The following is a 14,984-nucleotide window of genomic DNA, read 5'->3' on the forward strand; positions in this document are numbered from 1 at the left end:
GGGCAGGCTGCAGCCACCCTAGTCTGCACCCAAACACACTGATCTGCCCCCCCCTGCCCCCTGATCGCCCACAGCACCCCTCAGACCCCACCCCACCCACCCCCCAGACCACTGTTTGCACCCAATCACCCCCCTAATCACCCATCAATCACTCCCTGTCACTATCTGTCAACGCTATTTTTTTTTATTCCCTAAACTGCCCCCTGGGGACTCCTGATCACCCCCCCACCCCTCAGATTCTCCCCCCCCAGACCCCCCCGTGTACTGTATGCATCCATCCCCCCTGATCACCTGTCAATCACCTGTCAATCACCTGTCAATCACCCATCAATCACCCCCTGTCACTGCCACCCATCAATCAGCCCCTAACCTGCCCCTTGCGGGCAATCTGATCACCCACCCACACCATCAGATCGCCTGCAGACCCGACGTCAGATCACCTCCCAAGTGCATTGTTTACATCTGTTCTCTCCTCTAAACACCGACTAATTACCCATCAATCACCCACTATCACCACCTGTCACTGTTACCCATCAGATTAGAACCTAAGCTGCCCCTTGCGGGCACCTAATCACCCGCCCACACGTTTAGATTGCCCTCAGACCCTCCCTTATCAATTCGCCGGTGCATTATTTACATCTGTTCTTCCCTGTAATAACCCACTGATCACCTGTCAATCACCTATCAATCACCCATCAATCACCCCATATCACTGCCATCCATCAATCACCCCTGTCACTGCCACCCATCAATCAGCCCCTAATCTGCTCCTTGCGGGCAACCTGATCACCCGCCCACACCATCAGATCGCCTGCAGACCCGCCGTCAGATCACCTCCCAAGTGCAGTGTTTACATCTGTTCTCTCCTCTAAACACCCACTAATTACCCATCAATCACCCCCTGTCACCACCTGTCACTGTTACCCATCAGATTAGACCCCTATCTGCCCCTTGCAGGCACCCAATCACCCGCCCACACCCTCAGGACGCCCTCAGACCCCAGCCCTGATCACCTCGCCAGTGCATTGCTTGCATCTATTCCCCCCTCTAATCACACCTTGAGACACCCATCAATCACCTCCTGTCACCCCCTAGCACACCTACCCATCAGATCAGGCCCTAATTTGCCCCGTGTAGGCTCCTGATCACTCGGCCAAACCCTCAGATCCCCCTCAGACCCCCTTCCGATCACCTCCCCAGTGCATTGATTGCATCTATTTTCCCCTCTAACCACCCCCTGAGACACCCATCAATCACCTCCTGTCACCCCCCTAGGACTCCTATCCATCAGAACAGGCCCAATACAACCTGTCATCTAAAAGGCCACCCTGCTTATGACCGGTTCCACAAAATTTGCCCCCTAATAGACCACCTGTCATCAAAATTTGCAGATGCTTATACCCCTGAACAGTCATTTTGAGACATTTGGTTTCCAGACTACTCACGGTTTTGGGCTCGTAAAATGCCAGGGCAGTATAGGAACCCCACAAGTGACCCCTTTTTAGAAAAAGACACCCCAAGGTATTCTGTTAGGTGTATGACGAGTTCATAGAAGATTTTATTTTTTGTCAAAAGTTAGCGGAAATTGATTTTTATTGTTTTTTCACAAAGTGTCATTTTTCACTAACTTGTGACAAAAAATAAAATCTTCTATGAACTCACCATACACCTAACGGAATACCTTGGGGTGTCTTCTTTCTAAAATAGGTCACTTGTGGGGTTCCCATACTGCCCTGGAATTTTAGGGGTCCTAAACCGTGAGGAGTAGTCTAGAATCCAAATGCCTCAAAATGACCTGTAGGACGTTAGGCCCCTTAGCGCACCTAGGTTGCAAAAAAGTGTCACACATGTGGTATCGCCATACTCAGAAGAAGTAGTATAATGTGTTTTGGGGTGTATTTTTACACATACCCATGCTGGGTGGGAGAAATCTCTCTGTAAATGGACAATTGTGTGTAAAAAAAAATCAAAAAATTGTCATTTACAGAGATATTTCTCCCACCCAGCATGGGTATGTGTAAAAATACACCACAAAACACATTATACTACTTCTCCTGAGTACGGCGATACCACATGTGTGGCACTTTTTGCACCCTAAGTGCGCTAAGGGGCCCAAAGTCCAATGAGTACCTTTAGGATTTCACATGTCATTTTGCGACATTTGTTTTCAAGACTACTCCTCACGGTTTAGGGCCCCTAAAATGCCAGGACAGTATAGGAACCCCACAAATGACCCCATTTTAGAAAGAAGACACCCAAAGGTATTCCGTTAGGAGTATGGTGAGTTCATAGAAGATTTTATTTTTTGTCACAAGTTAGCGGAAAATGACACTTTGTGAATAAAAAACAATTAAAATCAATTTCTGCTTACTTGTGACAAAAAATAAAATCTTCTATGAACTCACCATACTCCTAACGGAATACCTTTGGGTGTCTTCTTTCTAAAATGGGGTCATTTGTGGGGTTCCTATACTGCCCTGGCATTTTAGGGGCCCTAAACCGTGAGGAGTAGTCTTGAAACCAAATGTTGCAAAATGACCTGTGAAATCCTAAAGGTACTCATTGGACTTTGGGCCCCTTAGCGCAGTTAGGGTGCAAAAAAGTGCCACACATGTGGTATCGCCGTACTCAGGAGAAGTAGTATAATGTGTTTTGGGGTGTATTTTTACATATTCCCATGCTGGGTGGGAGAAATATCTCTGTAAATGGACAATTGTGTGTAAAAAAAAAAACACACTATACTACTTCTCCTGAGTACGGCAATACCACATGTGTGGCACTTTTTTGCAGCCTAACTGCGTTAAGGGGGTATTGTGCTTACAATTTAGCACCCCCAAAAGGCCAGGACAGTAAACACACACCACAAATGACCCCATTTTGGAAAGTAGACACTTCAAGGTATTCAGAGAGGAGCATAGTGAATCCGTGGCAGATTTCATTTTTTTGTCGCAAGTTAGAAGAAATGGAAACTTTTTTTTTTTTGTCTCAAAGTGTCATTTTCCGCTAACTTGTGACAAAAAAAATAAAATCTTCTATGAACTCACCATGCCTCTCAGTGAATACTTTGGGATGTCTTTTTCCAAAATGGGGTCATTTGGGGGGTATTTATGGTATTTATACTAGGTGGTCAGAAAAGTCAGAGATGCTTCAAAATGGGAAAATTCACTTTTGGCACCATAGTTTGTAAACGCTATAACTTTTACCCAAACCAATAAATATACACTGAATGGATTTTTTTTTATCAAAGACATGTAGCACAATACATTTGGACAAAAATGTATAAGAAATTTTACTTTATTTGAAAAATGTCAGCACAGAAAGTAAAAAAAATCATTTTTTTGACAAAATCCATGTCTTTTTTGATGAATATAATAAAAACTAAAACTCGCAGCAGCCATCAAATAGCACCAAAAGAAAGCTGTATTAGTGACAAGAAAAGGAGGTAAAATTCATTTAGGTGGTAGGTTGTATGACCGAGCAATAAACCGTGAAAGCTGCAGTGGTCTGAATGGAGAAAAATAGACTGATTTACAGAGGCGCCAGTAGAGTAAAAGATAATAAAAGGTTTAACCACTTGAGGACTGCAGGGCTAAACCCCCCTAGTGACCAGGCCATTTTTAGCAAAATTGGCCACTGCAGCTTTAAGCCCAAGCTGCAGGGCCGCACAACTCAGCACACAAGTGATTCCCCCCCCCCCTTTTCTCCCCACCAACAGAGCTCTCTGTTGGTGGGGTCTGATCGCTCCCCCCATGTTTATTTTTTTTTTAATAAATATTTATGTTGTCACTTTTTAAAAAAAAAACCTCTTCCTTTAATTCCTTTCCCTCCCTCGCTCCCTCCCTCCCCACAGCCGGCCAATTACGGTGATCGGCTCTCATAGGCTTCTGCCTATGAGAGCCGATCGCTCTCTTGTCCCCCATGGGGACAGCCGTGTCACACGGCTGTCCCCGGTGCAGCGCTGCTGCTCATCGCAGCGCTGCACCTAGTAAATAGACGGCGTGATCGCCGTCTAACAGTCTCCCGAGCGGCAATAGCCGCTCGGAGACTGAAGGCGGGGCGGAGCTCCGCCCTCCGAGCATGAGATGCGCGCGCACCATGCGCGCGATCTCATGCAAAACAGAGCCCCAGGACTTTACGCCAATTGCCGTTAGGCGGTCCTGGGGCTGCCGCCGCGGCCACGCCTACTGGCGTGACGCGGGCGGCAGAAGGTTAAAAAGTATAGGTGGTGGTGGTGGACCAGCCAACCTAAAGCAGACACGATGCTTTAGGTTGGGCTTGGCACCTCTTAACAGAGGTGCCAAGCCCTATCTGGACCTAGAACTGTGAGATACTCCTGTTGTTTATTGCCTGAAGAAGCGGGTTTTTGGCCCGAGAAACGCGTCGCAGTGTTGTTTGGAGTATGCGAATAAATTTCCGTTTACTATAATCGACAGCATCGTGTCTGCTTAAGGTTGGCTGGTCCACCACCTATACTTTTTAAACCTTTTATTATCTTTTACTCTACTGGCGCCTCTGTACATCAGTCTATTCAGCAAACCACCCTTGGTGGAAGGGTGCTATACCCTCCTTTCATCTATCACAGAGAGCGACATCTTAATCCTGAGTGGGGACAGGTTTATACTCCCCACCTAACTATACAGTGGTTGCCTCAGCGGTAACCCGTGTTTGTAAGTATAATACTTACTTGTTATTAATTCCTCCTGGGTTAATACCTACTACACTATACGGGGCTCTCGGTTTATCTCTTTATATGAATGGAGAAAAAGGCTCTGGTCCTGAAGGGGCGAAAAGACTGTGGTCCTCAAGTGGTTAAACAGTGTGTGGTCACACAGGTACTGTGAATAATTATGCAATGACTAGTATTACAAATGTGCAGTGTTCAAACACACAGGTACCATGAACAGGTGCAGTGACTGGTATATAATATAACACTGCGTGCGGTCACGTAAATAGGTGCACTGAACACGTAGGTATGCAGTGACTGGTATTACAAATGTGCAGCTGTCACACACATAGGTACCGTGAACAGGTGCAGTGACTGGTGGTATATAACACTGCATGCGCTCATGTAGGTAGGTGCACTGAACAGGTAGGTATGCAGTGTTCAAGTAGGCCTCAGTTATCTGGACTGAGTTTTAGGTAAAAGGCTTGTTCGCAGAGTATACCTTTAAGAAGAGGTTTTCTCTAGAAGAACTGACTGCAGACAATTACCAGGAATATGTTCCTGCTGCAAGGGCGTAGGCCTAGGCCGCCCCAGATGGGGAGGCGGCAGAAAGGTAAACATAGGCCATATTTACCAAACATAACATTCTTTGTATGTAGAGTATAAGGCATTTGGAATAATAATTAAGCAGGTGTGGGTTATGACACCACAAGGGATCTGAACCAATCGTAGGTTTGGGGGGCAGGGCTCAGATGATGTCACAGTTAACTCTTTCCTGGTCAGTATTAAGGTTCATGATGGGCCAATGGAGGGTACTCTTACTTTCACGCTCTCTATCTACTGACTGGAACCCTATACTTTCTTCTTAATGTCTGTAATCGGATATAATTGTATGCTGTACATATTAGATGGGCCTCAGGGCTTGGTAGTTAGATGTAACGTAGAATAGACAAGAAGATCACCTGATTCACACTCACCAGGAGTGGAATCAAGAAGCTGTAACGCAAAGGACTTACTACAGAAGAATCTGCTTGGCTAAAGATGTAACGAACTGTATCTGTATATCTGTTGACTGAATAAATTCCTAAACTCTGAAGTTGGCTGAGGAGTCCTATCTCCAATACTGTTTGCTGTGATGAGAGTCGTGTTTGCAGCTCTTACTAATGAGTTGCTGGTGCCGGAATAAAGGTGTGTTGTGTTCGTACAACTTATAGTTTCTTACATGCAGTGATTGGTATTACAAATGTGCAGCTGTCACACACACACAGGTAACGTGAACAGGTGCAGTGACTGGTGGTATATAACACTGCATGCGCTCATGTAGGTAGGTGCACTGAACAGTTAGGTATGCAGTGATTGGTATACAAATGTGCAGCTGTCACACACACAGGTAACGTGAACAGGTGCAGTGACTGGTGGTATATAACACTGTGTGAGCTCACGTAGGTAGGTGCACTGAACAGAGAGGTATGCAGTGATTGGTATTACAAATGTGCAGCTGTCACACACACAGGTAGTCACTGAATGTGCTGGGCCTGGCAGTGGCACAGTAGGAATTACCAAGGGGAAAAAAAGCCAGCTGCGACTGACTGGCAGGGTTGTATATGCAACACAAGTGTCTGTGGGACACATACACAAAAAAAAAAATAGATTACAAGAACAACATTAGCTCTCAAAAGAGCTGTTGAGGGGTGCTTTTTAGCAATAAGTATCAGCAAGGAGCAAGCTAACAAGCCTAACAAGAGCCTAACTAAGCTTCCTCTATGTCTACAGCAGGTTCTCTCCCTTCTCTAATTACTGCAGCCACACGAGTGAGTGTAATGGCTGACGCTGCCTGCCTTTTATAAGGGGGGGGGGGGCTCCAGGAGGGAGTGTAGCCTGATTGGCTACCCTGTGTCTGCGGACTGTGATGTACAGGGTCAAAGTTGACCCTAATGATGTAGTATAGGGGGCAGGTCGAACTCGCATATAGTTCGCAAACCTCCAAAGTTTGCGCGAAATCGGTTCGCAGTCTAACCATTCGGGTCATCTCTAGTGGACTCCTGCATGGAGCTGGGCCCCTTTTTAGGCTCTGTGACCGGGTGAACCAGAGTTTGTAAAAGGACAGTAGCGTATTATTTTCTGAGAAAGAACTCCATCCATACCTTCAAACTTCAAAGAAATGGCTAGAACATTGTTGAAATGTTTATTAAAATGTACAAAACAATGCATAAAGTATTTACGAAAAAGGGAATATAAACAATATCAATTAAACAAGATGGAGCAGTATTAAATAAAAAGAATAACATACTATATACTGTACACATAAGTGTGCTTTTGCATTGAGTCGCAGTGTTTGAACAGTCCAGGCTACTTTATTCCAATTTTGTAGTTAAAAAAAATCTTTTGGCCATTGGAAGGCATCGGTGGCAATAACCTTTAGCAACAAGATGATACATGAAGAGGTGAAGCTCATCCCATGCTCTGGGGAAGGAGGGGGGGGGGGCGTGCATCAAAAAAGGGCGCCTAACCCTAACCACTCCCCCATGTGTTGCCTAACCCTAACCACTCCCCCTGTAGAAACACCTTTTACACATAGAAATGATAATATCTTCGATAACATAAAATCTGTACATAAACAAAATAATATGACAAAAACTATAACTTTGCAAGCTTCTAAATCGATAACTACTTCAAAAACTATAATGTTCTTATGTTATTTATGATATTTTTTGTGGCGCTCTTTTTTCTGCCTTTTTCGCCGTATTAATGATAATTGCATTAATGTCTATGGCGGCACTCCTTTTGTCCACCCTCTCCACTTCTTCTGCTGTGGGGGGGGGGCGGGTGTATGCCAGAAAATAGGAATTTTCATTTTTTTCAGGCTATTCACAAGAAAGTGTGGGTGGAGCCAAGAGCCAAAAAGGTGTTAGCCTGATCAATGATCTTTTGTGAGCACACTCTTGCTTCTCACATTCTCATTAGATAAAAAAGTTATTTGGAAATATGATACATACAAAGAAAGCAGTGGATTAGGCTCTGTTCCCATTTGTTCCAGACCACATGTGGCTCAGCAGGAGCCGATGGCCCGCCGTGGTTCGGCTGTGACCCAGGGCAAATACGCCCCCATACACTATATGGGGGAACGCATCCATGTGCACGGAATTGTCAACACAGAAGTGGGCCCGCTTAGTGCATCAAATCTCGCGGATCCAATGTAGCGTTACTAGTGTGAACGGCTCCTATTTTTAAAATAGAAGCCATTCACTGTGGAGCAGAGAATGGACAAACAATGTCCGTTCCTTTGCTCAAGTAGGAACAGAGCCTTACTCATCTCAGAATTACAAACTTGTACATATTGAATCTCTTGAGGCCACACTGGGACATATGGTTCCATGGAATGGTCTAATGTGGGCGATGTAGCTTCCCTTATAGCAAGAGTACTCAAAATAAACACTGTTAGTAAAGTGACTTCAATTCAAATGGCTGCCAAGGGCGGTGGGAACAATCTTCTTCAAAAATGAGGATGTGATCATATGAGAATAAGTGCATGACAAGATGATTTTATGTTACAGAGCTACCCAGTATATAGTTACATGCAAACTACTGGTATCGCTAAAAGTGTTGGAAGGAAGCTTGCTTTCACCTTTCACTCCTAAATTTTGGTTCATTAATGGATTGTTTAGCTCCACTGATCATTACTAAAGCTCAAATTTATTAACTCACAAATCACCCACAATCTTCTCCAGTCTCTGGAAATAGTGAACCTGCAATGCTCACAGTAGATAAGGCCCGAATGTGTACTTAATCATCATGGGATCTGGTTACATTTTTTTTCTCAGGTTTACTTCAAAGTCCTGCTAAGCCAATTGTGTAATGTACATCCTCCTGGAAGGTCTCAGTTACGAGGCATAGCGATGACCTTATGGGGTAAAGGGGAATTTGTAATGCTCATTGTAGGTGTAAGATCCACAACAGTACCAGGTGGAGCCCAGAAGGTGAAGTTTTGCAGCAGAGCTGTGTAGAAGAGGAACAACTCCATCTTGGCCAAAGTTTCTCCAGCACAACTTCTTCTGCCTATAAATAAATAAACTCAGTTGATGGCATCCAAAACATGTACGTAAATAATAATGCAAACATTAGCTAACATTTGTAACTACCCTTTTCACTGCCATTTACAGTGAACCACCAGTGAGACCCACTACACTGAAGTTAGAGAGGTTCCCTCAGACTGAAGAGTAGTGTTGGTGTTCAAGTCCAGGTTTCCTAATGCAGAGACCCAGATTACGTCACACATCACACTTTTGTACCAAAGACAGTGGAGAGGATCATGGGGAGGACACTGATGTGCAGCTCACTCTGTGCTTCACAGGACATCGGAGTCACATGAAACGAGGTGTGGACCGCAACCTTGTGTCCCTCTCCATTAGCTGAGGTGCTGAAGTGTGATGTGCATTGTCATTCAGGCTTCTGAATTAGGGCTGCTCAAATCTGAAACCGGGAGACATCCGAATAGTTGCTATCCGGATATCTCCCAGTAAATCTGTGCGGGGGGGCAGGGGGAGGGGGGTCAATCTTACCTGTCTGACGTCTTCTTCGTCCATCCCTCAGCGCCTCCCACGATGCGGTCCAAGCGGCAGTCACGTGATTATAAACACTTCCGGGTTGAAGGAGGAAGTGTAATCACGTGACGTGCGTGGAACGCATCGTGGGAGTCGCCGAGGGACGGACGAAGAAAACGTCAGACAGGTAAGATTGCCCCCCCCCTGCACATGTTTACTGGGAGATACCCGGATAGCAACTATCCGGATGTCTCCCGGTTTCGGATTTGAGCAGCCCTATTCTGAATTAGGAAGCCCAGATTCGAACACCAACACTACTGAAGGAGTGATAGAGTATACTGTGCTTGAGGTGACTGGTACTTCCATGTACTCTGACCCTTATTCTCTCCAGCAAGATGTGTTATGGGCAGGAATGAGCAGAAATTACACCTATGCGTTATTACACATCATAATTAGCAATTACGCATCGTAATGCAAACTTTCAGGGAAGAGTGTAATTCATTTTGTATGTAATTGTAAGCATTCATAATTACGCATGCATTTACGTGTAATGTATGCATAATTTCATACTGGATTTGGTGGTGAACAGCAAAACCCCCATACATGCTATTGCTACATATGTTAAGGGGAATAGCGGGCACAAGGTAAAACAAGCATTGTTAAAAAAAGACCTTGTGGTTTTTGTATTTTTAAAAATACAAAGAAAAATGTTTTTTAAACTGTCATTTTTGTGAGTTTAAAAAGCATTTTTTCTTTGCATTTTTTAAATTTTCTCAAAAACTACAAGGTCTTTTTGAAAAGTATTATTATTTTTGACATGTACCCACTATTTTCATTAATTAACACTAAAAAGCACGAGCATGCATAACCAGGCAATAATTATTACCATAATCACCTCAATAGGTAGCTATAATTGGGGGAAGAGGTCAAAATATACCTCAAAATATATACTGACAAAATGGGGAGAACAAAGATCCCCCTACCTTATAAACTATAAAGTTTATAAGGTAGGGGGATCTTTGTTCTCCCCTTTTTGTCACCATTTTCATTAAGATATGTAGCAATTTTGGTAGCAATAGCATGTATGGGGTTTTGCTATTCACCACCAAAATCGGCACAAAATTACGCTTAAATTATGCGTTGTAAGGCTTGGTGGTGTATTCTCCACAGTCAGCATGCAACGCATGAGCTGGCATGGAGGAGGTACACACACTAGCACCAGGAAACAGGCTATCCCTAGTATAGTGGAGGGGAGGACTGACTCCAATAGGAGATTGTGGCGCACAGAGCCGGTGCAGATCTGACAGCCACAAACAATGCTTTCGTTATAACGTCTCAGCGCAAAGTAGCGCTGAGCGCACAAACCAGAACTGAGGAGATCAGGACAGGTAGACAGAATGAACGCTTGCTAGCAAGCGGCTACTTAGCGACAGCAAGCGTCCAAAACCAGACAGACTGGAATGAGGCAGCCAATGCGCTGCGGCGATGGCGTGCCTCACAAAGACAGGACAGTCAGGAAACAGCAGGATTAAGATAGATGAACGTAACACAGATAAATATACAATAAGTATGTTTTCCTAGCGTATTACAATTACAGCTATCAATGAAACTATTTGTAACGTCTGACTAACATATGTATATATCGGCAATGAACCGATATATGACATAAGCAGGAACGCTGACTAGGAATGGAGTAATACAGGGAACAGGACTCAGAAGGATTCGCTATCTCTTCGCAGAGATGAACGCAATCCACAAACGGTAACAGAACAGGATTCAGAAGGATTAGTTATCTCTTCGCAGAGATGAACGCAATCCACAAACAGTAACAGAACAGGATTCAGAAGGATTCGTTATCTCTTCGCAGAGATGAACGCAATCCACAAACAGAACCAGGAGCAGGGTAACTACCTCAGCACGGGTGGTCACGGTACGCGCAACCTACCAAAACGTGCTGGAAAGCTGACTAACTGCACACAGGATATAAACAGTTCGTGTACGTATACATCAGCGACACTGATGTATTAACGTAACACAAATACAAGGAAAATAATAAACGTGCTGGTATGCATATATATTGGCAATGAACCAATATATGATGCAAAGACCAGCAAAGTATCTTTATAACAAGAAACACGATCGGGGGCTAAAGCGACAGCAAGACTGGCTTACACTGAAGCTATGAAAACCCAAGGAAACCCTGCAGGAAGCAGATCTTTATACTGAGGTCATCCAATGGGAGCAGACATGCAGATTCCCACACAGGTGAATGATAATCAGTCACAAGCTGACAGCAGGGAAAGACAGACAAAGCTATGCAGCTTGCATGGAAATAGATCAGAACTGCCTGAGCTGCAGCACTACTACTTCCAGCAATAGCTGCTGCAGCAGCGATCATTACAGTACCCCCGCCCTTAAAAGCGGATTCCAGACGCTTTTCAAAACTGAAATTCCCAACAAAACAGTCTGACTGATAATTCATGATGACCGGGACAGCCCGGCAAGACCGAATTCCAGAATCAGTCCCCACAAGACTGGACCCATCAGAACCAGAACCTACAGAACCATGCCCATCAGTACTACAAGCCCCAGTGTGACACCCATCAGAACCATGATTTCCAGAAGAAAGCCCTCCGAAATTCCCTGAGCGATACCCACCGCCTTCCAGGAACCGTTCAGAAACGCCAAAGCCTTTGCAATGCCCACCGGTACTGTCTTTACCAACACAAAACCCACTGTTGAACCAGTCCAAGGCACCAGGACAAGTTTTCTCAGAGACCTCCTAGAACACCTTGAAGCTCCAAAGAGATCCCCATAGGTCAGAATGCCCCTTAGGCTCACATGGAGAACTATCAAGAACCCCTATGGAACCTAGGGCAATTCCCGAGTCAGGGCCACAAGGACAAACATCAATATCAGGGCTTTTAGGGACCAGAACCATCTCTGGGCATGCAGGCAGACTGGCAACATCAGAACGTGTTCCCACTAAGGAAGCATCAGAGCACGCTAACACCTTAGACACACTTGGGCATTCTGGCACACAAAGAACATCTGGGCACACCGGCACAAGAGAAACCTCTGGGCATGTCAAGGAACTGTGAGCCTCAGGGTCAGCCAAGACAGGACCAAAACCAGGACTGGCCAAAAAAAAATCATCATGACTAAACTTCGCAACTACTGGACTTTTACACGAGAATGCTGGATCAGACTTAGATGTCGCTGATTCCAGCAAAGTCAGTAACAAATCAGATTCAGGGGCACTAACAAGACAGGACAAATCTTCTGATGTATGCACTGAACCAGATAGGGACTCCACAACTACCTCTGGACTGGACAGAGACTCATTTAATACACTGGATTGGAGCTCATGAGGCGCTGCAGAACAAGTCAGTATTGCAGCAGCCCCCACTGGACTAGGCAAAACTGAGGAATTCCCTGGACAGGAAGGGGACTCTGGAACCTCTGCCACAGCGGCCAGAGAACCAGAATATTTCAGGATACAGGGCTGGGTTTCAGGAACACTCATCAGACCGGACTGAAATTCTGAGATTTCTATTATTTTGACCAGAGAATCAGAATTATCCATGTTACAGGGCAAGACTTCTGAAACATTCAGAGGACAGGGCTGGAGTTCCTCGGCTGTTACAACACTGGAGAGGGACTCAACATTGGTTAAATCAGACTGTGTACAGGGCAAGGTATCTAACACACTTGCTGACGAGGACAATATTTCAATGGCTTCTGCTTTGCTGGGCAGAAATTCATCAAGTTTTATTAGAGCAGACTGTAATTCCAAAACAGCTGCTAGACAAGTGAATATTACTGCAACACCAACTGAGGTAAGCAGTGCCTCAGACCCTTCTGCTAGAGGGTTTGAAATATCCAAAGTACTGGGTGAAGCATAAGACTCTGCGACCACAGCTTCACTGGACAGGATCACTGAACAGTCCATATTGCAGGGCAAAACCATGGAAGCACCTGCTGGACAGCATAATGATTCTGTGACCTGAGTTTCATTGGAGAGATCTACTGCACAATTCATGGTACAGGGCAAATTTATTGGAACATTTTCTGAACAAGGTAATAATTCTGCGATTTCAGGTTCACAGAGCAGATGCTCTGAGCTATTCACGAAACTAGAGCGAGGTGTAGAAACAGGAAGATCAAGACACAATGTTTGCGCATCTGAATCACCATTCATTTGTAAAATTGGAAAATTCAGATGCTGGGGTTCTGAGGTGTCTAGACAGGATTGCTGGGACTCGGAAACTGATGTAGTGCATCTATTGGCATCTGCTGGATCAGACAGGAGTTGAACTTTATTAACACAGGTAATTTCTGCAGAAGTGTTTGCAGAGACAGGCAAGATTTTTCTGGTGTCTGTTTCACTGAACAAAGAGTCATGAGTACTGGCTAGGCTGGACTCGGAAGTCAGCAGGACCTCTGGATTCTCTGCTGAGAGATTTGCGCAGGGCAAGGTTAAGAATGTATCAGTGGCTTCTGTTTTACTGGTAAGTAACACTGAGTTATCCATGGTACAGGGTGGAATTGCAGGAACTTCAATTTCACCCAAAAAGAGCTCCGAATCACCTGCTGAATCAGCGAAAGGTGCTGAAGCAGGCGGGTCAGAACGCCATATTTGCGAATTCGGAGTCACATAAAAATCATCCAAAATCAGTTCCCACACATCAATCAATGGAGCCACAAAGTCATACCCACACACACCAGTTTTTATTAGGTTATAGGCAGACTTAATGCATGCATTCAATACTAATTCACTTTTTGCACTGTAAAATTGACAAAATGAACTTGAATCATTCTTCCATTCATTGACCAGAGCTTCCATCTCTCCTTTCTCAAATGGAGGATTCCAAGCATACTTAACAGGCAGATCATGGTTTGCAGATATGATTGTAGCAGGGACATATATTGGGTTAATTAGCAGGTGATTGGCAGATTCCTTATTCCTAAGAATCTCCAATACCTGTAGCAAGTGCTGAACTGTAGTGTATGCAAACTTTCCTTGCTTCACAAATAAGTTGATTTGTTCAATACTCTGTAATATCTCCTCATAATCATACTCAGATAATTCTTTTAAACAAAAATCTTTATTTTCCCTAGCCAGGGAGGAAAGTTCATTAGTAGTTTCATAAGTCCATTTAACTCCCCTGAAAGACAATTGCATTTCATTATCTGTTAATGGCAGAATCTCATTATAGGTCTCAGTCACTAAGGATAACGACTCTGCAGATCGGACACGTTTCTTAGAACGTTTGCGTTTGGCCTTAGACCCTGCTGTTTTCCCTGCTGTTCTTGGTGATTTATTCAAGGCTGCAGGAAAATTATCAGTAACACTTTCTGCTTGCTGAACATTTTTGCAAGCAATTGAAGGAGTAGCTGATTGACCTGCTGCCAGGAGTTCATTAAGAGGAAAAGGCAATGGATCTATGCGCAACCAGTTATGGATCACAAACGCTAGAAATTCCAGCGGTCTCTCTTTCAAATCGGAATGATTGAGAACATCAAATGCCCACTGGAATAATTCCCCTTTAAACAAAATATAACTTAGTTGGAGTGCCCAGGTTGAAACAGGAGTCGCTTGGAGATCAGGATTGGTCAGGAACCTGGCACATTCAGAGAAAAACTCATTTTCTGTTTCAGAGCTAAGTTCTTCAAATTTCTTAAAGGAACAGGAACCATAATTAACAGTGTCATACTTTCTGGGAATCCCCCCCACAATGGGGATTGGTAATGGGGTTTTCATAATGTAAGGCTTGGTG

General features: G+C 44.5%; 2 protein-coding genes across 2 annotated transcripts in view; both read right to left on the reverse strand.

Annotated features, from left to right (window-relative positions):
• Positions 1-14,984, reverse strand: part of LOC137504632 (uncharacterized) — a 237,658-nt gene that overhangs the window by 196,225 nt on the left and 26,449 nt on the right. The gene's annotated exons all lie outside the window — the stretch shown is intronic.
• LOC137504633 (cytochrome P450 2C5-like) overlaps positions 8,541-14,984 on the reverse strand; it is a 33,907-nt gene continuing 27,463 nt past the window's right edge. The window contains exon 10 of the mRNA XM_068233213.1: positions 8,541-8,719. Within this exon, the coding sequence (XP_068089314.1) occupies positions 8,541-8,719 (179 nt within the window). The remainder of the gene's footprint in view (positions 8,720-14,984) is intronic.

The sequence above is a fragment of the Hyperolius riggenbachi genome, chromosome 4 (genome assembly GCF_040937935.1).
Source record: "Hyperolius riggenbachi isolate aHypRig1 chromosome 4, aHypRig1.pri, whole genome shotgun sequence".
NCBI lineage: Eukaryota > Metazoa > Chordata > Amphibia > Anura > Hyperoliidae > Hyperolius > Hyperolius riggenbachi.